Genomic DNA, 26416 nt, shown 5'->3' with positions numbered 1-26416 from the left:
CTGAAGAGCGAGGACATTTCCGATGCCCTGGTGTGGAACGTCTCATCCTGGGAACAGATGCGGCGTAGGCGGAGGAAAATGGGAGTAGGGGATGGAGTCTTTACAGGGGGCAGGGTGGGAAGACGTGTAGTCCAGATAGCCATGTGTGTCAGTGGGTTTGTAGTGTATGTTGGTCAGAAGTCTGTCCCCTGCGATGGAGATGGTGAGGTCAAGGAATGGTAGGGAAGTGTCGGAAATGGTCCAGGTGTATTGGAGTGCCGGATGGAAGTTGGCGGTGAAGTGGATGAAGTCAGTCAGTTGTGTGTGGGTGCAAGAGGTGGCCCCAAAGCAGTCGTCAATGTAACGGAGGTAGAGGTCGGGGATGGGGCCCTGGTACGTATTGAACAAGGATTGTTCGACGTACCCGACAAAGAGGCAGGCGTAGCTGGGGCCCATGCGTGTGCCCATAGATACGCCTTGTGTTTGGAGGAAATGGGAGGAGTCAAACGTAAAGTTGTTGAGGGTGAGGACCAACTCCGCTAGGCGGAGGAGAGTGTCAGTGGCTGGGTATAGGTTGCTCCTCTGGTCGAGGAAGAACCGGAGGGCTTTGAGGCCATCCTGGTGGGGGATGGAGCTGTAGAGTGACTGGACGTCCATGGTGAAGATGAGGGGGTGAGGGCCTAGAATTCAAGGACCCAAACAGTCGTTCCAGGTGCGACAAAGGTTCACCTGTATCTCCTCCAACCTCATCTACTGCATCCGCTGCTCTAGATGTCAGCTGATTTACATCGGTGAGACTAAGCGGAGGTTGGGCGATCATTTCGCCGAACACCTCCGCTCAGTCCACAATAACCTACCTGAACTCCCGGTGGCTCAGCACTTCAACTCCCCCTCCCATTCCCAATCCGACCTCTCTGTCCTGGGTCTCCTCCATTGCCAGAGTGAGCAACACCGGAAATTGGAGGAACAGCATCTCATATTCCGCCTGGGTAGGTTGCGTCCGGTTGGCATGAACATTGAATTCTCCAAATTCTGCTAGCCCTTGCTGTCTCCTCCCCTTCCTTAACCCTCGAGCTGTCTCCTCCCATCCCCCCGCCCTCGGGCTCCTCCTCCTCCCTTTTTCCTTCCTTCTCCCCCCCACCCCCCATCAGTCTGAAGAAGGGTTTCGGCCCGAAACGTCACCCATTTCCTTCGCTCCATAGATGCTGCTGCACCCGCTGAGTTTCTCCAGCATTTTTGTGTACCTTCGATCTTCCAGCATCTGCAGCTCCTTCTTGAACACATGTTAGACAGAAGGATTGAAGTGTTACGAATCATCAGAGTGTCTCTTACTAATGGTCATTTGAGATTTTGGTAGCATAATCCCTCTATATTTGCAATGGAATTAGGAGTGTCAAGTAAATGATTGAGACAGACAAGGAATTTCATTTCTTTCGGGGACATTCTGTACTCTTTAATATTAATCACGGTATTCAATTAAATTATTCTAAGTGGCCACTTCTTCATCACATAGTCTGTTTGGTCTTTCGGATTTTAGCTTATAACCTAAGATGCTTAGCTTAATACTGGTCTGGCCAATTTAATACGTGGCTTGACCTGACTGATATTTTCAAGCATGCAGTATTAAAGAATCAGATTACAGCTGGAACTAAAAATGTTAGTTATTTCTAATTAATTTTGATGAGAAGCCATGTTGAGATACAGAGATGTGCTTTTTTGCTTCCATCTTGTGGTCATTTGAATAACATCGCATTTATAATCATTCAATTCTTGCTTTGGAATATGGGTTTGTAGGTTGATTACATTTTCAGAAGAGCATAGTTATCAAAATGTTGGGAATAAGGTGCTTATTGAATCTGTAGGAAGGAAGTGTGGGCGGCACGGTGGCGCAGCAGTAGAGCTGCTGACTCACAGCGCCAGTGACCCTGGTTCGATCCTGACTACGGGTGCTGTCTGTACAGAGGTTATACTTTCTCCCCGTGACCTGCGTGGGTTTTCTCCACAATCTTCAGTTTCCTCCCACACTCCAAAGACTTGCAGAAATGTAGGTTAATTGGCTTGGTATAATTGTAAAATTGTCCCTAGTAGGATAGTGTTAGTGTGCAAGGATCGCTGGTCTACATGGACTTGGTGGGACGAAGGGCCTGTTTCCATGCTGTATCTCTGAACAAAACTAAACTAAACTGCAGATGCTGATTTACACCAAAGATAGACACAAAATGCTGGTGTAACTCAATGGGCCGGGCAGCATCTCTGGGGGAAATGAATAGGTGACGTTGTTGCCTTTCCTTGATCATCAGTGCTGGTTTTGATTTGTTCTTTTTACCTGTACCCATCCAGGGTAAAGCATCTGCTTGACTGGACCCCATCCATCACCTGAAACATTTCTTCCTTCTGTCCAATAGTGCACATTAGCTGCTGTGGCATGACCTACAACATGCACTAGGCTACTTTTACAGCACTTTCCAAAGCCATTGCCTCTCCCACAAGAAAGGCAAGAGCTTCAAGTGGACGGGAACACCACCGCCTACATATTCCTTTCACACAACATCCTACTGGGAAGCATGGTCATCTTTCCTTCATCATCCATGGGATCTAATGGAATCTATGGAACTGCTATTAAAAATGACAGCACTATGAAAGTATGTTCAATAGAAGGGCTACATTGATTTAGGCCAAGATGGAGTGCAAATGGAGAGGATGTTTCCAGTAGAGGGAGAGTGTAGGATCAGAGGGAACAACCTAAGAATAAAAGGATGTACCTTTAGAATGGAAATGAAGAGGAATTTATTTAGCCAGATTGTGGTGAATCAGGCGTCATTGGGTATTTTCAAAGCAGAGATTGACGTTATTGATTAGTAAGGGCGTCCAAGGATATGGAGAGAAGGCAGGAGAATGGGGTTTAGAGGGAAAAATAGATCAGCCATGATCAAATGGCAGAGCAGACTCGATGGACTGAATGGCCTAATTCTGCTCTGATGTCTTATGATCTATGATCTTATGAAATGTTCTCACCTTACGAATAACAAATATCAATAGGCATTAGATGCTGATACTGGAAACCTAGAGAACATCTGAAATAAGGTGATAAGTGGCAAGTAACAGGGCTGCCAACATTAGGTGAGAGTTGGGAGTGAGAAATTGCGAGAGACCAAGCCCGAGGGAGTATAGCGACGGGGGGGGGGGGGGGGGGGGGGGGGGGGAGGAGGGTGTCCCCCTCCCATTGGTACGGAACATTTGCATTTTTCAGCTTGAAATTGTGCAATATGGTGCATACTGTAGCAAGTCTTTTAACTTACACTTGAATGCAATATATATGCTTTAAATTGGATTGGAGCGTTTTTGAAAGGGGGAAGGCTGTGCGATCACTGATCACTGGCCTTGGGGGTACCCGGTGAGGGAGTGGAGCAACCGAGTGGAGAGAGGGTGTGGAAGAAGGGTGTCCCCCCCTCCCAGGAGGCAGGAGAACAGGGTTAGGAGGGAGCTATAGATCAGCCATGATTGAATGGCAGAGTAGATGGGCAGAATGTTGATGGGCAGAATGGCCTATCTTATAACTCCAGCTTTTTGTGTCAAACTTCGTGTTTATCTTTGGCCAAGTCAAAAAGTTGGGTTCAATGACGTCAGTTGGGGGTGACGTCACGCGCGGGGTGGCCGTCGGGGACGTGATGACGTCGCGGGCGAGGCCGGGCTCCCGCCGAACCTCGTGTCGCTGCCGTTTGCTGCCCGGTGGGCGGGAGAGAGAGGCCGAGGCCGAGGCCGAGGCGGGGAGTCGACGACACAAACACGGCTCTGCCGCACGAGCCGAGCCGCGGAACAGCTCACCTCTTACACCAGTGTGGAAAAGCACACAACGTCTGAGCCCGAGGTTCGTCAGGTGGTTTGTGACTGAAATGGCGCTGGTTTGGGGCTTCCAGTCGGGAGAAAATAAATCTGTGCATTGGATGCATGGGGGAGGGGGGATAAAACTGCATTGGATGCACTGAGGGAAAATAAATCTGCACTGGATGCACTAAGGGAAAATAAATCTGCATTGGATGCACTAAGGGAAAATAAATCTGCACTGGATGCACTGAGGGGAAATAAATCTGCATTGGATGCACTGAGGGGAAATAAATCTGCATTGGATGCACTGAGGGGAAATAAATCTGCATTGGATGACTGAGGGGAAATAAATCTGCATTGGATGCACTGAGTTTTTTGAAACGGCAAAGGTGCTTGGAAATGGCCAGCACCCTTCCAATGGAAAAGGTTCCCACAGATAGACAAAATGCTGGAGTAACTCGGGGACAGGCAGCATCTCTGGTGGAGAGTAGGAATGGGTGACGTTTGGGTCGAGACCCTTCATCAGACAGAGTCAGGGGAGAGGAAGACACAGATATGGAGGGTAAGGTCAGGAGTGAAAAGGACAGATCGAAGCAGACAGTGATCAAGGGAATGTAGAATGGTTCATTGTTGGCTTAGGTGGAGGTGACAATGAGGCATTCCATCAGTAAAATTAATCAGGAGGACAGAGACTAGGGTGGGAGAGGGACAGAGAGAAGGAAACCAAGTATTACTTGAAGTTACAGAAATAAATATTCATACGACTGGCCCAAGCAAAATATGAGGTGCTCCAAATTGCGTGGGCCTCACTTTTCCTTGGTGTAAAGCAGCATCTGCAGTTCCTTACTACACATAAGAGCTTCCAACATCAGGATTTGGAGTCCTGGAGTCACAGTAGTAAGAGGATTTTGTGTTAAATAGCATCACTAATTCCCATTATACCCCAGATTTACTAATTTGACTAGAATGATGGGAGGGGTATGTGTTTATATAGCACCACTAGTTTCTAATTAAAACACAAATTTACTCCCTGGCTTTTCACAGGAATGAGAGGGTTATGTGTTAAATAGCACCACTAATTCCTATTTAAACCCCAGATGTACTCCGTGGCCTTGGCATGTTATTAACGGATACAAAGTCTACAAAGGTCATTAAACATTGGCAATAAAATAGATAAAAAGATGTCTATGCTATTTTAGTTACACTTGGCAAGGATTCTTCCACCTTTCGGTTTCCCAGTTTACCCACTGACCTTCAGCAAGGCAATGGATGGTTTGCTCCAGCTCTCTGCTCCACATCTTCTTGGAGTTTTGGAAATCAGTAAAAGTTGGAGAGAGACAAGAGGCACCAGACACTGGCATCTGGAGCAAGAAAACAAACTGCTGGAGGAACTCAGCGGGGTAGGCAGCATCTATGGAAGGAAATGGGCATATTATGTTTCCGGTTGGGACCCTTTTTCAAATATTTGATATTCAAGCTACTTGTCGTGGAACCTACAGGAGTTCTGTGCCCCTGGTACTCGATCATCAATGCTTTATTTCAAATTAAGGGTGAACTGACCAAAATGACAAGGATACAGCAAGAAGTCTTCTGCACCCAGAGTGCCAGTTTACATATCTGACAATTATACTAAACCTACCTGGAATAGCTGATAGAATTTGGTTCTATTTGAGGCTGGTCTAAGTTACAGATACTCCCAAGTAGAATTTGGAAGAACAGAAGCACAAATTATGATCTTCGTTCGCCTGAAAATGGGAGGTTATTAACAAAGTGCAGAGCTAGCTGTTAAATTTAGTCTGTGGTTTTCCAATGACTTGTTTTATTGATTCTCCATATTCAGTGAACAGAAGATATGTGCTGACAAAGTGATTCCTTGTCTTGTTTTCAATTTGATCTCAGCGCTGATGGGTGAAGTGGTGTGACAAATAGTAGTCCTTAAAAATTAACTGGCCTCAAAATGCTTCAGTGGCAGGAGTTCTTTCATAATCCAGTGGTATTATTTTGTACGAGGGTCTGAAGACGGGTCCTGACACAAAACATCATCTGTCCATTTTATCCAGAGATGTTCCGTGACCCACTGAATTACTCCATCACTTTCTGTATTTGTTTGGTAAACCTGCATCTGCAGTTCCTTGTCTCTCCTTTTTGCTGCTCTACTACAAAATCTCCTCAAGGTATACCTAATTTAAAGAAGTTCTCCTCGTCTCTCCGACGAGAGTTCTGTGAGACCTTCTCTCACTGCTCCTCCTCTCTGATGCCTGCCCAGTCTGAAAAAGGGTCCCGAACTTAACTATCACTTATCCATGTTCTCAAAATATGCTGCCTGCCCCACTGAATTACTCCAGCCCTTTGTCTTATTTGTTCAAGTTCAAGTTCACATTTATTTGTCACATGCACCAATTAAGTTACAGTGAAATTTGAGTTACCATGCAGCCATACAATCAAAAAGAACACAATACACAACAGAATTTAACATAAACATCCACCACAATGGAATCAACATTCTTCACTGTGATGGAAGGCAATAACGCTCAGTCAATCTTCCTCCTTTGTTCACCGTGGTCGGGGCCATGAACCGTCTGTAGTCGCTGCTATGGACGGCCTTTCTTGTCGGGATGATCAAAACTCCGATGGGACGAGTCGGAACACACACTCCGCAGCTTGGAATTCCTGAATCGGCCACTTTCTTACCGGACACCGCAGCTTCACGATGTTATAGGCCACAGGCCGGTGGTCGTAGCACTTCTGGCGATCCCTGGCAAGGGATCCCAGGCTCCGCGATGGAAAGTCCACGCTGCGCCCGCGGCTAGAAGCTCTGGGCCGGTCTCCGAGAAAGGCCGGAGCCAGCATCTGCAGTTCCTTGTCTCCTGATATGTTTTATCTAAGTTCAAAGGATGATAATTACAATCAATGTTAACTGTGGTATATTTTTCATACGGGTTAATGAATTCAAATATACATTAAATTGTGATTTTTGCAATTACCATTAATATTGTTCTTCAATCCTATAGGTTGCCGAACATATGACTATTCTGTAATGCCGAGATTTAACCATGAAGAGAAATATTAGTGATAGTTCTACACGAGCTACGTCAGGTACTTTTAATTAGCAAATGTTTTTCATCTATGAAAAAAATCTTATTTGAAGTATTCTTTACAACCTTTGATGTACTCAAAGTGAAGGAAGGAAGGAACAAATTAAAAAATAAAAACAGATTGATAGTGGAGATCACATCAAATGTGATAGTAAAATTACAAAATTTTACTATCACATTTGATGTGATCTACTATCCTCCACTATCAATCTGTTTATATGTTTTAATTTGTTCCTTCCTTCCTTCACTTTTGAGTCAATGACACTTAGTTGCTCCAGATTGTAGCATCTGCAGCCTGTTGTGCCTCCATCATCACAGTGACAGACCTTTTGGGCTGTTTAGCCTATTTGTGTGGTAAATATGCAACTCATTGCATTGCAATATTGGTGGTTCCCCTTGGACATTTAATGTTATTGCAGAAAAATAAAGGTTAAATCTGTCCAAAGTAACTGCATTAACAATTAAAGTAATTGTTTAATCACTGAATTTCTTTTAAGTGATCTTTACCCGTTTCAATTTATTTCGTAGGAAACTTTTCCCCTGAAGCCTTTCCATAAGCTGCGCCTTCATATTATCCATTTGAGATATTCACAAACTAACTATTTTACGTTGACGTTCTTGTTGAAAGGCTAGGGTACAATGAAAGCAAGTTTTGGCCAAGTTTGACAATTTCTATATATTATTTGCATTTTAATTACACTTCTGGTAATAATGATTATGGAGATTGTATTAATTTATTTAAATTGTGTTTTTCAGGGTGTCTTCCTTTATTACTTTTCAACCAAAAGAAAAGAACCCGATTGCCATTAACTTCAAATCCTAAGGAACATGAGTTGGGCTCCAGTAGTAATTTTCCTACACCAGAGAGTTTTGATTCACCACCTGCAGGTATCTAAGTTGATTCCTTTCCAAACATTCACCATTTTGTTGTGCTCTGCTTGTTTTAATGGCTATTTCTCCAAATGGGATGATAACTGTCCATTATTTTACTGGCATACAAACTCTTATCATTGTTTCTCTGAGCATGTTTATCTGAGGAATGTGAAGGTGTTTAGAACAACACTTCGAAAGCAGTAATGCTTCTGTTTTCTTTCAAAGCAATTGGGAAATGTCAAATTTACTGCTAAATTTGAAAAAAACAACTTATGACTCAGGACATATTTTTACACCATCACAATTTGGCTGTTTAGAACAAATAAATCTTTATTGTGATGGCAAACATTTTCTTACGTTGTACAGCATGAAAACTATCCTAATTAATAGATATATAAAATGCTATTGTAAAAAGATCCTTTTTCTATTTCAACTCTCGAGGAAAAGTTTGACACGTTTAATTGTTAAACTTTAAGGCAGCAGAGGATCGGTACAAAGCAGACAACAAAACAATCAGACAACAGCACTGAACAACTATAGGACCGAGTTTCAATATCCTAGTATGAGGAGCAATCTGGGCAGTACAGCTAGTGGGATGACACCAATGCCAAATTCAGCAAAAACGACAAAAAACAGGTAGGTTATACAATATTAATTCTGAGCATATATTTGTATTTGAATTGCTGTAAACATAAACATCTATTTTAAATCAGCATTCTTAAAGAATATCAGTAGAAAACTTTAGAGACGTTTCTTTAAAAACACATTTAACCAGCATATTTTTTTTTTTTTTCTGTATTCAATTTAAACATAAAACATTGGAATAATTTGATTGCTGAATGCATTTGGGGAACTAAGGCAGCATGTGAGCATCATATTGTGACCATTGCAGCTTTCCCAGGAAAATATAAAAACATAATTTGCAAAATCAGGGATGGAAAATGTTATTCTTTGCATACTGCAAGCTTGATGTTCTTTCTAATTGCCTACAGGTGGAGGAGTAAAAATGTGAGCAACAAGTTACAGTGTTATGTGACCAAACTCTCAAACAACATTCTCTGTGGTGGTTGATTGTGGCATGAGATGGGTATCTTTGTTTTCCTTTTGTACCTTTCTCCAGACTTTCACAAAGATGATTATAGACCCTTTTGAAGCCTCTCCTCAATGCACAGCCTTCTGGGGTGTCTCTTCCATAGGTTTCACTTTTATTTTAAAAGCAAAATATTGCAGACTCTGGAATACAATGAATCATACTGGAGGTATTGAGCAGGTCAGGCAGCATCTGTGGTATACAATGATACAATTTATTTGTTGGCATTTGAACCTCATTGAGGTTCAAACGAAATTTGGTTTCTGCAGTCATACAACCAAGTAGAAGACAACACAATTTACACAAACATCCATCACAGCGAATCTCCTCCTCGCTGTGATGGAAGGCAAAGTTTTATCTCTCCCCTGCTCTCCCCATTCTCCTCCCGATGTCAGAGTCAAAGCCCCCGGCGGGCGAGGGTAAGTAAATCCCGCGGCCATTAAGGCCGCGCCGGGCAATGCAAGGCCGCGCTCCGGGTCTTGATGTTGGAGCCCCCGGCAGGCGCTAGCAAGTCCCGCGGCCATTTAAAGCCGCGCCGGGTGATGTAAGGCCCCGCTCCAGGTCATCCTCAACCCCGCAACTCGGGCAGGAGAAGTCGCCGTTGCGGAAGCCCCGAAAAGCGGTCTCCCACCAGGGATCCGCGGGCTCCCGGTGTTACCGTCCACCAGACCTGCGGCTGGAGTCTCTGAATCTCCGGGGTCGGGCCGCAGCAGCGGGCCACCACAGCTCCTCCCGCTCCGAACTCGGCCAGCTGGTAAGTAGTCCGCAGGATCCGCGACTGGAGCCCCAGGTCGTTCTGGTTGGAGGCGGCTCCACGGTGCTAGGCCCCAACAACAACGGAGACCCGACAGAAAAGGTCGGGTCCTCCGTACAGGGAAACAATTTTAAAAGTTTCCCCACCCCCCGCCCCCCACACACATACCCAGTTAAAAAAAACAGTATAAACTACATTAAACGAGACAAAAAAAAAAAAAAAAGACAGACGGACTGCAGAGGCCGCTGCGACGTGAGAAATAAGGTTAGCATTTTAAGTATTTCATCAGAATTTTTATTTATCTGATCATTGTTGGTATCGCCTTTCTTTTCCAGCCCACCTGCAATTTTCACACAGAGATACACCAAGATTTTTTTTAAAATGCAAGCCCTGTATCCATGTGATGTGAAAACTGTCATCAGCTTCATCTATTGGCACCCAGTATCTGTACAACACCCAGTATCTATGGTATCTATACAACACATAGCTCTCCTTTCTGAGTAGTTCTAATTTCTGCCTCTATGCTGCCAAATTGTTTCACTGATATCTGTCTTCATTGACTCATAACTTCCTTCAGATGAACATTGGAAAGATGAGTCAGCATCTTCAATGCCAACTACAATTTCAGTCCTTTGCCTTGTCAATATCAAATATTACTTATGCTTTTGGTACCTGGTTATTAGTTGTACTGAATTTACATGACTCTTGTAATGTGGCCTGTAACTATATTGACCTCTGTATGTTTTCTATGGTAAGCAGGTCTCTTGTTACATGATTTATTCATCAGTAGACTGATGAAGCAAACGGCCCTTGTAACAATCCTGATGCACAAAATGTAGTATTATGGTTCACAATCACAGATAAAGCTATTTTTGTCCTTGTGGTAGATCTAATCTGAAACTTGTGCTCAGTGAAACAGATGCTGAAGGCATTTAAGATGCATCTGTATGTGAAGACTCAAAGTACTATTTACCCATCACTTTATCCCCACAGTTGCAACTTTTTTTCTCGTGCAGAGAAATGTTGTCGTGAGATCACAGCTGTTAGCGGCAGGGGGGGAAATAGTGTTTGCAAAGAAATAAATCAGGTGTTGCAAAAATGCAACATAGGCGAATGCAAGAATTATCAAAAGACAGAAAAGGTAAAAGAACAAAAGGCATGGTTTTACATGAGGAGCCAATTCCATATAAGGTTCTTTTTATTGCCACGTGACATTATTTATTGCATACAGATCAGTAAGATTATTTCCATTCATAAGTACAATCCCTAATTAAGTTGCCGAATGCATAGAAGCAGACCAATAAGTCGACATGCAAGGGTAGCCAGGTTTCGGCCATTTTCAAAGTCCCAGCTGCAGCTAGCCATAAAGGCCCGTTGCAGCCCTTGCCTCCATCCGGATCGTCCTGCGAACCGTCGTCTCTCTCTTGCCCGGCCTTCAGACTTCATGTCCCGGGGGAGGGGGTGGGGGTGCCTCTCGCAGCGGACACTGGCGCTTTGTTCAGCGTCCACTACCATTGATGGCTCTCTCCACCATCTAGTTCCCGGAACAGGAAACGAGCTTTGGACAAGGCTCCCTCTCCAGGCGGCTTCCCCGGGTTCTACGGCGGGTGAGCCGGGCCTGCTGCCGGGGCATGGCAGTAGCCCGTGGTCCTTCGGGAGCCCTGGCCACACGTGACCTCCCAACTAGGTTAGCTTTATGTTAAAATAACAAATCAAACAGACATTGTGGGAGGCTTCAAAAATATACTGGGCTCAAAATTGAATTGGCAGTTATAATTTGGACTCCTGGACTGCTAAATTGGGTGAAACGTGTACCTGGAACGTTCAGAACTATTCACATGACACACTTTCACTCAATCTGATTTCTTAGCAATATTTCATTAATCAGGTTGTCACATAATTTTCAGCTTTCATAAAGTTTATTTTGGTTACTTGTGCTGTAGAATTCTGTAGGATAAATCCAGTCAAGTAAACTTTAACATTCTAATCTTAGAAAATTTGCAATAGATCACCTGCCTTTGAGGTCTTTGGACTATCTGCAATTAGCAGATAAGATGAAAGAACATTCAGGGTTATATAAATATGCTATTGGAGAAAACACATAAATACGTTGTCCTGAAGTTAGTCAAGTGACAGAAATTGTGAAACTTGCAGTCTTATCTTTGCAATAGCTTTGTGGATTTTTTGGGGGAAAAAATAATTGTAGACTTTTTTGTCTAGAGCAGCAGTGTCAACTGTAGAGTCTGTTGAGTTTGGAGAAATGCCTCCAATGCTTGTGTTGCTTGCTTTGTCAATAAACTAAATGGAGCAATTGGAGGAGGGCCTTCAGAGGTTGAGTGCACAGATTGAACGCGGCCTGCAGCGGCATGGAGCAGCAGAGCAGCAGTGAAGAACTGCAGTTCTGGTTAATGCTGGGTTTTGGGAGTCCATAAACCACTTTTAACAAACTGAAAAACTCCTTTGAGTTGTTCGAGTTACCTTATTGCTGGAACACATCTGTCATGTGGTCTGACTAATTGTTCTGCATTTCATGGAGTTCTCACTGGGCTTTGCCCTGCAAGTGCTAGAAGCTTGTTGGCGCAGAGGTAACATCATTCTGCTATTTGCACTTTTCGTGCAGTATTTTCCATAAATAATTTCACTGTGTAGTTGCATATGTGTCAAGGTACCATTGAACCATTGAAGAACAATCTTTGCTGATTCAATCACCATCTGCTTGAACTGGTTCTACTTTCCAGTCGGGTCTCCAGTCGATGGTCTATGAGCAGCCAGAGTGTCGTCAAGGTGAAACTGGTATTTCTCCCTCACTTCTGAGCGCTGTAGCTTCAGAGTGTTGAACATGGCTCAGGTAAGCTATGGCTGCACTGGGACAGTGTGGAAGCTGATGATAGATTTGACCAGTTTTATCTATCCAGTACTCTCACATGGTTCTGATGATCCTGCCTGCAAATAATGACATAATCTTTAAGATGCGACTGCGTGGATCTACGGGACAGTGAGGAAATGTTGGAGACTCACTGTGATGGATGTTTATGTAAACTGTGTTAAGTGTGGGTCTTGGATTGTGTTTGTAATGTAAAAAAACTAGAAATGGAATTTTGTTCAAACCCAGGTTTGAATGACAATAAATAGCATTCTATTCTATTCTTCTTATACCCATTGGATAGTCTGAAGAGTGTGTCGGTGATGGTGAGATTACTCTTAGCACATGTGGTCAATAGGGGCAGCCCGAAGTCGTACTATTGAACAGTTTTTATACCAAAACCTGTGTCTGCTCAGACATGCCCTAGGCACATGACTGCACTGCTAGGTCACTTTCCTGGGCATGAGTCACCTTGTTGATTTCTCTTCTCTCCCCTCTCACCCCCTCCTCAGTCTGCCGACACAGTTTTTGGTATAAAACCTATTCGATAGTACATAAGGCTGAGGCTCATTGATAGTAGAATATTCCAGTAGAGATCCAATACACAAAACAGTGAAATAAAAAGGACTGAGTAACTCAGCGGGTCAGGCAGCATCGTGACCTGCTGAGTTACTCCAGCACTTTGTGTTTCACTCATCATTCCAGCATCTGCAGTTCCTTATGACTCCAAAATATAAAACATGTTAACTCCAACCCATATCCAACAACACATCTGTCCAGATACAAAACAATTTCAGGCGCATCATAATTTGTAATGTTTTTGTAAAATTAGAATAAGTAGTTTCAACTACATTTACTCAGCACTATAGATTAAATTACAGTAATAAAAGACAATAGATTTGCCAACAAACATAATTAGAACAGTGGGATAATTGAAGCCTATTATGATCAAACCATATAATTATGCATCAATTATATTGAATTTGTTTATATTCTATATGTATGTGTAAAATTTGAGGAAGAAACACGATATGGTTAACATCAACAATACCATATAACTGATTGTTGACTTCAGAAAGGGGAGGTTGGAAGACTACATGCCAGCTTTCATCAATAAGATTAGCGAGTTAGCAGCTTTAAATTCCTTGACATTAACATCTCGGATGTCCTGTCCTGGGCCCAGCACATGGATGTAATCATGAAGAAGGCACACCAGTGCCTCTCTTAGAAGTTTAAAGTGATAATTGTAAGTCTGAACATCCTAACAAACTTTTGAATGTATCTCGACTGGTTGCATCGTGGCTGGTGCGATGATTCCAATGGACAAACACAAGAAGCTGCAGAGAGTGGTGGACTCAGCCTGGTCCATTACGGGCGCAGCTCTCCCCACTGTCAAAATCATGAAGAGCTGCCTCAAGAAGGCAGCACCTATCATCAATGATCCCCACCATCTGGTCCATGGACTCTTCTCATTGCTACAATTGGGCAGGAGGTACCGAAAGACTAAGACTGACGTTCCACTCAAGTAGGTTGAGGAGCGGATATCTTCCTGCATCTATCATTGAGTATCCTCACCATCCGAGCAGGAGGTACGGAAAGTACTGAGACTGAAGTTCCACACTAGCAAGTTGAGGAACAACTATCTTCCTGCATTTATCAAGGATCCTCGCCATCTGGGGCTATCTTCTCACTGCCACAACTGCAATGGAGCTACTGAAAGTATTGAGACTCAAGCTCCACAGCCCCAGGTCGAGGAACAGCTATCTTCCTACAAGTCTGAAGAAGGGTCTCGACCCGATAAGTCACCCGTTCCTTCTCCCCGGAGATGCTGCCTATCCCACTGAGATGCTCCAGCATTTTGTGTATATCTTCCTACAACCTCAAGTTTTGTTTAGTTTAGTTTAGAGATACAGTGTGCATTAACACTATCCTACACACTAGGGACAATTTACCAAGCCAATGAACCTACATACCTGTACGTCTTTGGAATGTGGAAGGAAACCGAAGATCTCGGAGAAAACCCATGTAGTCACGGGGAGAATGTAAAACTCTGTAATTTATGTATAATTTGTTTTCTGTATGTTTGAGTGCATGTGCCGGAAGTGGCGGCGCTGGGAACGGCTGCGGCTCGCCTGCAGTCCGTTTGTCTTTACTTTTTTGTGTTGTTTTTTTCGTTTTGTGTAGTTACGTTTTTGGTTTTTAAGCTGTGTTTATGTGGGGGGCGAGGGTGGGGGGTTGAAACGGGGCTTGCTGTCTCTCCCTTCGGGGGAATACGACTTTTTGTCGTATCCCCCTTCTCTGCCTCCGTCTGCGCTGTGGCCTAATGGCGGAGCTGGCGACCTCGAGGCTCCGGAGGCAGAGCCTGTCAGGACTCGCCCTGGGCTCGCTCCCGTGAGGGCGGCCTGACGAGGGGCTGAGACTCTCTCGTGAGGGGCTGTGACGCTCCCGTCGGAGTGGCCCAGCTCGAGGTGGAACGGCACTCCCGTCGGAGTGGCCCAGCCCGAGGTGGAACGGCACTCCCGTCGGAGTGGCCCAGCCCGAGGTGGAACGGCACTCCCGTCGGAGTGGCCCAGCCCAAGGGTGGAACGGCACTCCCGTCGGAGTGGCCCAGCTCGAGGGAGGAACGACACTCCCGTCGGAGTGGCCCAGCTCGAGGGAGGAACGGCAATCCCGTCGGAGTGGCCCAGCCCGAGGGTGGAACGGCAATCCCGTCGGAGTGGCCCAGCCCGAGGGTGGAACGGCACTCCCGTCGGAGTGGCCCAGCTCGAGGGAGGAACGGCACTCACGTGAGGGCGATCCGGCTCGGGGCTGGAACGGTGCTCCGGTGGCTGGGACGGCGTTCTGGCGGCTATGACCTGAGTCCTGGGTTCGGCCGCGGGCCAGCGGCTGCGTCCGCTGGACTGGAGGGCGGCAGCTTCGACCACCCCGGGTCATGGTGATTGAACCGGCCCGTTCGCGGGGTTCGGTGAGCCGCGGGACTGTTTGTGCCATCGCCCGGTGGGGAATCGCCTCAGCGCAGAGGGAGAAGAGGAGGGAAGAGACAGTAACCCTAAGATTTTTGCCTCCACCACAGTGAGGAGGTGCTTGGAGGATACACTGTGGTGGATGTTAATTTGTGTTTATTGTTGTTTTTTATTGTATGTATGACTGCAGGCACGAAATTTCGTTCAGACCGTAAGGTCTGAATGACAATAAAGGTATTCAATTCAATGTGACACTGCCTCAAGCAAAACCTTTCATGATACCTGTACCTCACTATACTTGTGCATTTGACAGTAAACTTGACTTAACTGGATATGGTTAATACAGGGCTGAATCATATGTCCCCTAAGTGGCTGGCCACATGCTCCTCTTCCTTCGCTCCATAGATGCTGCCTCATCCGCTGCGTTTCTCCAGCATTTTTGTCTACCTTTGCTGCTATTAAAGTCATCTTAATTGAAAAATACTTAAGCACAGTTGAAATTGATTATTTTTTACAACATAATCTCTATAATATTAAAACTCTTCATCTTGTTTGTGGCTGTGTGTGTGTGTCAATATTTGGTTAATTGCTATTTTCTACCAAACGCTAGGCCACAGCCTCCCCATTTTCACACATTCTACTCACATTTTCCCCGTCGAGGCGATAAACATCTTCCCATTGCATTCCCACCTATATATCTGAAGTTTTTAATCGTTTAAAGTTTTAAAAACAGCCCAAAAATTCACCCTTTTCGGAAAATAAAATCTGAGTGACATCACAATGCACTTGCAATGCAGGACGGGACATTCTGGGAGGGTGCGGCACTCCAGCGCTTGCGTGGCGGCGGCTCCCGACACCAAGGGTGGTGCATCGGGCACTGGCTGGAGCCGAGCCTGGTGCTCGAGCTGGAGTGAGAGCCGAACCCGGGGGGCTTGGTGTGGGTCGTGACCGGTGAGAAAGAAGCCGCCGCTGGAACCAAGGATGAGCCTGGGTCAGGGACGAGCCCAGAGATGAAGTTGGGCCCAGGCGGCAGCAGCTGACGGCTGGAGTCAACAGCCAGGGCCGGGCCGAGTACGAGAAACAGGCTGAGTTCCAGGCCCTGGCGCTGTTCTACGACTTTGGTAGGTCCTGGGGCAGGGAATGGGAGTGAGGGGAAGAGGAAGATGGAAATGGGGTGGGGAGTGGGGTGGTAGAGGGAGATTTGGGGGGGGGTTTGGAGGAGGGAGATGCCCTCTCCCTATCTACCCACACTCCCACCCTCTACCCCTCTCCCTCTTTACCCCCTCCCTCTCTATCCCCTCCCTCTATACCCCTATTCCCCTCTACCCCCACCCTCTCTGCCCCCCCTCCCGCTCTACCCCCTCTCCCTCTCTACCCCCCTCCCTCTCTAGGGATTGAAGAGAGGGTGAAGAGGTGGAGGAGGGAGTGCTGGGGGATGAGGAGAAATGGGCTGCGCCTGTGCAGTTGGGGGCTATGCTTGAGTGGTGCAATATTGCATTGGGGGAATGGCTTACTTTGGGGGAACGGGTGAGTGGTAGAATCTTGCATCGGGGGTCAGAACCAATGGGAGCAGACCCAACGATTACGTATTTAATCATTTGAATTTTTAAAAACAGCCCGAAAACCTGAGTGACGTCACAATGCACTCGCAAGGCAGGACGGGACACAGGAAGGGTGGGGCGTTCAAGCGCTCGCATGGTGGCGGCTTCCGGCGCCTGAAGGTGAGGGTGGTGCCGCGAGCACTGGCTGGAGCCAAGCCTGGTGCTCGAGCTGGAGTGAGAGTCGAGCCCGGGGCTTGGTATGGGGCCAGGAAAGAAGCCGCCACTGGAACCAAGGACGGGTCTGCACTTGGTCTAGTTTAAAATAAAAGCTGGTTAATTCAAAGTAATTATCACAGTGAAATACCCCCCCAAACAAAGCTACATTTTAATGAAGTTTGGGAACCCTACTCAAATGAATGGAGTTACTATTTGTTCTACCAGCCATGGTCAGCACAAATCGAAAAAGCCAACTGTAAAGTACATCTTAACTGAATATACTCTGGAGCCACCATTGGACTTGGTGTTAAATGCAGTGGTAGAGCAGGAGGTTGGATGAACTGGTACCTGACATCCAGAGTCAGAGTGTGCAAAATTAGTATTGAAAGGAGTGCTGAGCTGTGGAGAACAGAGCACGATCTGACCCATTGAAGCTGGCATTACATTTTCAGAGATTGTTTATCCTCTGCCTCAAGATTTGATAGTGGAAAATAAATTGGATCAATTTTGAGTTTTATTCTACTATTAATAGCCTTAATAAATTAAGTGTTAATTACTCAAAATCCTACCGTTTAGTCAACTTCCGCAACCAGAACCTCAGCATCAACAAACCCAAGAATACAGAACGTTTTCCTATGGATCTAATGTCGTAGAGCAAAATAGTAAAAGCAACTGGAAGTAAGTGAGTTAAATTTGTTATTAAGTTGATTGTATTAAACTCTGGCAGAGTGGGGCACACCTTATTTATAGAGATATAATCCTTTGAAGAGAATGTTCAGAAAGTGGTCCAAATGCTGCAAATGTACTCCACTATCTTCTGTTAATCTTTGCAGCTTGTTTTCTGAAGCAAGTGCTTTGGCTTTGATTTTGGACTTTAACCCCAAGAAGCTGATGACAGCATGTTTTTCCTGTTGGGAATTTTACTGAGGTGAACTTTCATATCTTTTTAGAATCCTTATCTATTTTAATATTCCATTTTTTGGCAGGTATTGTTGCTTGCCTTTTTTTAAAATCAAGTAGTGCAGCTCGGCAGCACATTAGCAATTTAGTCATGAGGATGTGATTATCGTATTCCACAGAAGTGCTTGATCTGAGCCCAGAGTAAATGTCAATAATTTGATCAATGTATATCACTTCAAAATGATTGATTTCCTACTACTTTGCTGAAACTTTGCTGTTCAAATTTTATGAGATGACTAGACTATGTCCCAGCTTCACACGGGTGGGCTGGTCAGCCAATGGATTCTTCGCTGGCAGCTCAGTCACTGAGAAGACACACACGCACGCACGCACGCACACACACACACACGCGCGCGCGCGCACACACACACACACACACTGACTCACACACCATATATATGGCAGTAAACTTTCTTGAATACTCACATGGCTGAGCACGGCCTCTCCACTTTGGGGCTTCCACAGTCAGCGCCACTTCCGCAAACAGAGTGACTTGTGCACTTACCTGAAATTACGCAATCAGCGCGACCTTTTCACGCACTGGAAATTACGCAATCAGCGCGACCTGTCCACTAAGCGGAAGTCACGAAATGAGCGGGACGTTTGAACCAAACACAATCGGACCTAATAAAGCATTTATTCCTTCCAAGCACAGTCGGACCTAATAAAGCATTGCAGTTTCAAGCACAGGCAGGGCAGCAGGCCAAACAACTCATGGCATTGTCATTAAGGGCTAACAAATCATTTATTGCAAGTACATTGTAGACTCACAGTTCTGTTGATTCACAGCTTAGAATGAGAGTTGTGGCCTCTCCCTTGCGATCTTGCAGAGTGACTGAGTCACATCCAGGCATCCGGGGTTTTATAATCCTGCCCTCCCCCCCAGAAGGGGCGTTACCTTCATCGCGGTGATTGACAGGCGAGAGGATCTCAAGGTTTTTTAAACACTCATAACTTTTTTATTTTTCATCGGTGGGAAAAATCCTCGGGGCCTGCTCAGCGGAGGACTGAGTAAGATGGCCAAAAATCATAGTGATATATGGTAGCATTTTTTCTAAAATCAATATACAGTGCAGACAGGAAGTGGTCAATTTGAGATTTTTAATTATATAGATATTACAGAATGCAACAAAATCAAGGGAACAAATAAAACTGAGGCTTGGGCAGCTCTGTATCATTATTTGAGGCCATGTGGTTTAAATTTGTTTATTAAAGTGATACAGGTGCACAACCTTTTATCCGAAAGCCTTGGGACCAGACACTTGTCGGATTTCGGAATTTTTCGGATTTCCGAATGGAAGATTTTTAGCGTAGATTAGGTAGGTAGCGCGGGCGGCTTGAAAAGTCTGGAGTGGCTGCCTCCTCCCCGGAGACCGGGGAAATCATTGTAAATCATTGCATAAATGTTAGTCAGTTAGTTTGGAGGGATTTTATGTGGGTGGGGGGTGAAGGGGGAAACTTTAATTCTTAGTCCCCTACCTGGTCGGAGAGGCGAGGAGCGGGCAATGCCTTACCGGGTCGCCGTGCAGTAAGCTCCGGAGCGCTGTGGCCGCGGACTCCCAACATCGCGGAGCTGAGGGCTGCGGGCGTCCGGTCGCGGGCGGCGCCGGTTGGAGCTCCGACCCCGGCAACTCTACCCCTGGCTGCGTGGCGCTCCAAATCCAGCGCCGCCCGCGGCCGGACGCCCGCAGCCCCAGCTCCGCGATGTTGGGAGTCGGCGGCGTTGCAGCGCTGGGATACCAGCGGGGAGCGGGCAATGCCTTACCGGGTCGCCGTGCGGTAAGCTCTGGAGCGCTGTGGCCGCTGACACACAACATGTCGGACACGCAGCGGTGCTGGGGCTGAGGGCGTCCGGCCGCGGGCCGCGCTGGATTTGAAGCGCCGCGCAGCCAGGGGTAGAGTTGCCTGGGTCGGAGCTACAACCGGCGCCGCCCGCGGCCGGACGCCCGCAGCCCCAGCTGGGAGTTGGCGGCCACAGCGCTCCGGAGCTTACTGCACGGCGACCCGGTAAAGCATTGCCCGCTCCCCGCCTCTCCGACCAGGTAGGGGACTAAGAATTAAAGTTTCCCCCTTCACCTTCCCCCCCCCCCCCCTTTTTCACATAAAAGCCCTCCAAACTAACTGACTAACATTTAAGCAATGATTTACAGATGTTTAAGTGTCTCCCCGGTCTCCGGGGAGGAGGCAGCCGCTATAGTAGTACAGACCTGGGTTGACCGTGGGTCGTTTCGGGTCAAGTTTGGCGCCAACCGCGAGCTTTGGTGTGCAGACGACATCCTGGAAAAAATGGCCGGTTTTCAGAGTTTTTCGGTTTCCGGAACTCCGGGTAAAAGGTTGTGCACCTGTAATAATTATTGCAAGAAGTATGGTGAGAAGTAGGCTACTCAACCTCTCGTGCCTACTTGATCATTCGGTAATATGGCTTTTTCTTACTTTAGTAGCACCTTTTAGTATTAATCTTATACTCCTTGATCCCTGTAATACCTAAAATCTGTTTATCTCTGCCTTGAATATACTTAGCAGCTGAAATTTCATTGCCCCCTTGGACAATGAATTCCAGTCATTTTAGCGCAGGTGATAAAATTTAACCTCAGCTCCATCCTGAATTACTTGTTCTTTATTTTGACAATGTGCCCTGGGAAGGACACTGGGATTGACCGCAGGTATGCTGCAAAACAATTGCTTAGTCTCTACCTGGGCTTGCCGATGTAGAAGAGGCTGCAACAAGAGATCAGGTGGGAGGAGCTACTGGTGATTTCTTGCCTCACTGCTGTTAAAGTACTTTGATGGTGGTGTAGGGGAAATTATAGCATCTTCAATAGTTGGCCTGTGTCCTTGTATGCCATCTTTTAATCTCTTGCTATTTAAAGAATCCTCTGTTTCTATGTTTTCTACCATAAGGGATGGCCTCACATTTTGCACCTATACTGTATCTTGCTCATTCACAGCCTGTCTAAAGGTCTCTGAAATGCTCTGCATCACCCTTTATGGCCCACATTGGTGTTGACCTTAATACCGTTAGTAAACTGACATTCAAATTACCTGCAAAGGAAAGCATTTATTATTAAGGCAATGGTCCTTGTTAACCAGACTTGGCAATTTGTCAATGCCGGAGGTGGTGGTGGTGAGCTGTTACCGCATTCCAAGTGTTATCATCGCCGCTGCTTTATACCAAAGGCAATTGAATGGCCTGCAGCTTGTTTTATTATGAACTAGCTAGCTGCAACAGTTTTTTACAACAGATAATGAACATTTCTATCAGCATCGTATGGCAGCAGGGAAGTATTTTATATTTTCTGTTCTGTCGGATTAAGATTATCTTTCGATATTTATATAAAAAACTCTTTGCCTAATAATGATGGATTAAAATGTTGTCATGCAACACGAGGAGCGCATCAATAATTTCATTACCTGAAGATATATTGGTGCTTTTGAAGTGTGATATTTTTGTTATGATTGTATTTTCCCTGTTCTTCCGTGCAAGGGTGTCATGACAAATATCGGACTGCCAAAACGTGATTTATTAAATAATGACAGGTGTATCATTTCATTTGATAAGAGAATATTATAATTGAAGAGGTAATCACACACAATGCTCATTTGTAGCCAGGTTCATCAACAAGTACCTCAACAGAAACCAAGTCAGGAACAGAGGCAATTTTCAAGTGGATCCAACACTAAAGGGCAAAGCAATAAAACTAGTTGGAAGTAAGTGGATTGCACAGCCTAGCAGACAGCTGTTCATTTTATTTACTCATGTTTTTTTAACTTCAGTCACATTTGGCCATCCTTCAACAGCCTTCAGATCTTTCTGACATGAAGCAATGTTCTGAGCCTTTCTGTAGCCAATGTGATGTTTCTCCATCATTAGTAAGATCTTATAATATAACCATATAACCATATAACAATTATGCTGTTTAGATTAGTTTAACGATACAGCGCGGAAACAGGCCCTTCGGTCCACCAGGTCCGCGCCGACCAGCAATCCCCGCATATTAACACTATCCTACACACACACTAGGTACAATGTTTACATTTACCAAGCCAATTTACCTACATACCTGTACGTTTATGGAGTGTGATATGAAACTGAAGATCTGTATCTGTATCCAGTCTAAGTTTGTTAGTTTGCTAGGTAGATAATTAATCTACCTTTGATTTAAACCAGCATCTGCAGTTCTTTCCTACACATGAAGACAATGAATTTCATTTCCCATTTGAGATGGCATTTTGCTTACGTTAAAATCTATATAATACTAAAACTCTTTGTCTTGTTTGTGGCTGTGTGTGTGTGTGTGTGTGTGTCAATCTGGTTAATTTTCCTATTTTTCAAACGCTAGGCCACAGCCTTCCTATTTTCACTCATCCTACTCACATTATTTCCGCCGAGGCGATAAATATCTTCCCGTCGCATTGCCACCTATATTTCCAAACTTTTTAATCGTTTAAAGTTTTAAAAACAGCCCGAAAACTCACGCATTTCGGGGAAAAAAACCCGAGTGACATCACAATGCACTCGCAAGGCAGGATGGGACACTCCGGGAGGGAGGGGCGCTCGCGTGGCGGCGACTGCCGGTGCCCAATGCCTAGTGGGGAGGGTGGAGCTGGAGTGAGGGCCGGGGCTTGTGATGTGACCGTGACCGAAAATGAAGCCGCCACTGGAACCAAGGAGGAGCCTGGGTCCGGGGTCAGGGACGAGCCCAGAGATTAAGTCGGGGCCTGCACTGGAGCCCAGACGGCGGCCGAGCTGACAGCTGGAGTCTACAGCCAGGGCCGGCCCGAGTACGAGTACCAGGCCGAGTTCCAGGCCCTGGCACTGCTCTACGACCTGGGTAGGTCCTGGGGAAGGGAATGGGAGTGAGGGGAGGAGGATGAGGGAATTGAGGAGGAGGAAGATGCGGTGGGGAGTGGGGTGGTAGAGGGAGATGGGAGGGGTGGGGGTGCGGCGGTGGGTGTTGAGCAGGGAGATGGGATGGGGTGGAGGAGGAAGATGCCCCCTCCCTATCTACCCTTACTCCCACCCTCTACCCCTCTCCCTCCCTCGCCCGTTCCCTCCCTCCCCCCCACTCTACCCCTCCCTCTACTCCCCTCCCTCTCCCTCTACCCCCTCCCTCTCTGCCCCTCTCCCTCTCTATCCCCCTCCCTCTCTTCCCCTCCCTCTCTACCCACTCCCTCTCTACTCCTCTCCCCTCCCTCTCTAGCTCCCCCCTCTCTGACCCCCCCTCCCTCTCTACCACCCCGTCCTCTCTACCACCCTTCCCTCTACCCCCTCCCTCTCTAGGGATTGAAGAGGGAGGATGAAGAGGAGAAGGAGGGAGTGCTGGGGGATGAGGAAAAATGAGCTGCGCCTGTGCAATTGGGGCCTATGTGTGAGTGGTGCAATATTGCGTTGGGAGAACGGCTTTGCGTTGAAACGGGTGAGAGGTGGAATCTTGCGTTAGGGAGCAGATTCTAGTAAGCTTTAAAATTGTGGTAACACCTGCCTCTGCTTCCAAGTGAATATATGTTTCTGCCTTGACGGGAGCTTCCAGGATCACTCTCACTATCTCTGTACTTTGGACGTCTATATGGCTTTATGACATAGTGTTTCATGACACGTGTGACTTCTTATGTTGGATTCCTGTTCTCAAGTAGTTTCCCAGGAAAACTGGAATGCTTAACCCTCATTCTGATTTCCATGAACCAGTGTTCTCAAGTGCCCTGGTTATTTTCTTTTATTAAAACTTAGATATTTGACAATTATTTATTTGTTCTTGAGGTACTTAGAGCACTTTGAGACTACGTAAGCTTTTGTGTTAATTCAACCTCATTCTTATCATTTAGTTTGTTTCAACTGAGTCACTAATAACGACAGTGTTGACCTTTACATCTTGGACAGGAGATGAGAACAAATTCAGTCTGGAAACCCCCTTGCTGCAATTTACTTTTATTGGAAATATTACCGTGCATTTATTAGATCGTAAAAGGATACGGTTTCTATGCTATAGCTCTAAACTAAACTAAAAAGTAATTGGAAAAACTATGTGCCAGAATGTTATAAAAAGGAACTGCAGATGCTGGTGTATACCAGAGATGGACACAGAACGCCAGAGTAACTCAGTGTGTCAGGTAGTCGCTGGAGAAAATGGATAGGTGACATTCGGCTTTGGGACCCTTCTTGAGACTGATTGTAGTAGGGAAAGCTGGAAAAAAACCTGGAAGCGAAATTCCAGGACAATTTAAGACCGGCAACAGATGACCTCAGGCAAGGAGGTTCCCTGATAGGCAGTTTGTTGGATAGAGGCAGCTGTAAGCCCTAGAGGGAAAGATAGTTGCGAACTCTGCCAGAAATCTGATTTCCAGCAGGTTCCTGCAATACCTTGAACATTACTTTTCCATTTGTCTAATGACATGTGAAACAGAAACCTAAATGTAAGCAAAACACTATTCCTTTGATAAAACAGGTAAACGAAAAGGAAACTGGAAAGTTGGTATATTTTATTTAAAGGACAAAAATACTTTGGGCAACTTTGGCTGCATATATTCCCTAATACCCTATAGACAAATTGGCGATATGCAGAGTACTGCCCTGCCAACTACAAATTCAGAAGACTGGTGTTATGACTTCTTGTAATGCGATTTCTGGCCTCAAGTAGAGACACCCATAAAAACTGGAGTGCTTAACAGTCATTCTGATCTCCTCAATTAATTATTCCAGAGTGCCTTTCGGTTTGGTGCAGTATTCCTTTGGTGCAACAATATCTTTGGAAACCTGATCGCACATGCTTATCGGATTAGGGATACTCCATGTTGTTCATGTTGTTTAGAAACAGGCAATCAACTCAATCAAAATATCCCTCAGCCTTAAAGCCTGTTAGAATGTTAGGGCTATGTTAGAGTATACCTTTTGGTGTGAACTTTAACATTTAAAGTGTTAGTAATTCCATTGTTTAGTGTGGTTATATTTAGTCTCTGTGGATTCTGTTGATTTATGCTACTCTCTTCCACTTCATGGATTTGCATTGGACACGATGATGCAAGCATGGAGAAAAATTAAAAACGCAATGAACCTAAATTGTTGTTATGATCATTCATGTGGCTGGGATTATCAAACATAATTGATTAAATATATTTTTTGTGACATGGGGGACAAAAGGGGAGTATATTAAATAAATACTCTTACAAAACTGCTTTTCCTATTGCAGAAACACTGGGAGGCAGGTGGTGGGAGTATGATACGAGAGAATTTTTGATAATTTCCACATTTGCTTATGAGAGTAAGCCTTTTTATTTATCAGTTAAGCGCACTATGGACTTCATGCTTGGGCTTTGCCTATTTTGCTTTAGCTTTATTTTTGGCTGTTTAGTTACATTATGTAATCTTTTAGCTGGTCAATGGTTCCACTGTTTGTTTAGTATTCTTTGTACAGTAAAGCAAAGCCCCATTGATTTTTGGCTGTAAGAACACACAAAGATTGTATTGTGTTTATTGAAATCTTCGCAAGAAAAATGGTTTCATTGTCTGGCAAATTTAAAGTTGATTACATTTTAATGCAATTAAGTATTATAATGTTTATAATATGTTCTAACTCGTTCTTTAAATTTTAGCACAGGTGTTAAACAACAGTTGGGAAACACTTGGAAAGAAAATATTAGGCCTGCAGTAAATGAAATAAAGAAATTTGCATCTACTACTGACACAAATCGTTCACAAATGAAAATTGCAGATAATTTCAGATCATCTGACTCTTACAAAGTCCAGACAGAGTCTTATCAGCAAATGCATCAGAAGTTCAAGAATTCACCCCAGAATATAGCAAGCAGTAGACACTGTGGCCAACAAAATAAATTTACTGAAAATCAATTGGTAAATAATCCTGATGATGGTGTGGATCAGGTACGTTTTCATAAATTTTGCTTAAAGTGAGTTTGTCTATATTGAATATGCAATTTGGATATAATGTTTTGCTTTCCATGATACTAATACAAACTTAAAATTAAGTCATACAGGATATTTCCACATTCTGAGAGAAATTTATCATTGAATAATGACCTAGCAATATTTTGGAGTAGAAACACTCTGAGGTGTGTGCATCCATGTGGCTCTTGCGCACCTCCGAATGGGAGTTGTTGGAGTAATATTGGTAGGGTGTATAGGAAGGAACTGCAGATGCCAGTTTAAACAGAAGATAGACACAAAATGCAGGAATAATTCAGTGGGACAGGCAGCATCTCTGGAGGGAAGGAATGGGTGACGTTTTGGGTCGAGACCCTTCCT

At 45.1% G+C, this 26416-nt stretch overlaps 1 protein-coding gene across 2 annotated transcripts in view; it reads left to right on the top strand.

Annotated features, from left to right (window-relative positions):
- Nucleotides 1-3638: 3638 nt before the first annotated feature.
- Nucleotides 3639-26416, top strand: part of spata22 (spermatogenesis associated 22) — a 60096-nt gene continuing 37318 nt past the window's right edge. The window contains exons 1-6 of one of the 2 annotated variants that reach the window (XM_033045644.1): nt 3639-3847; nt 6816-6900; nt 7656-7787; nt 8249-8408; nt 21766-21867; nt 25747-26035. In XM_033045644.1, the coding sequence (XP_032901535.1) occupies nt 6858-6900; nt 7656-7787; nt 8249-8408; nt 21766-21867; nt 25747-26035 (726 nt within the window). In that variant the 5' untranslated portion in view covers nt 3639-3847; nt 6816-6857. The remainder of the gene's footprint in view (nt 3848-6815; nt 6901-7655; nt 7788-8248; nt 8409-21765; nt 21868-25746; nt 26036-26416) is intronic. The other variant, XM_033045645.1, reaches the window with a different exon arrangement.

This window comes from Amblyraja radiata, chromosome 28, assembly GCF_010909765.2.
Source record: "Amblyraja radiata isolate CabotCenter1 chromosome 28, sAmbRad1.1.pri, whole genome shotgun sequence".
In the NCBI taxonomy this organism is placed as follows: Eukaryota; Metazoa; Chordata; class Chondrichthyes; order Rajiformes; family Rajidae; genus Amblyraja; species Amblyraja radiata.
Note: the sequence above shows the minus strand (reverse complement) of the source record. Positions and strands in the feature narration are given on the sequence as shown.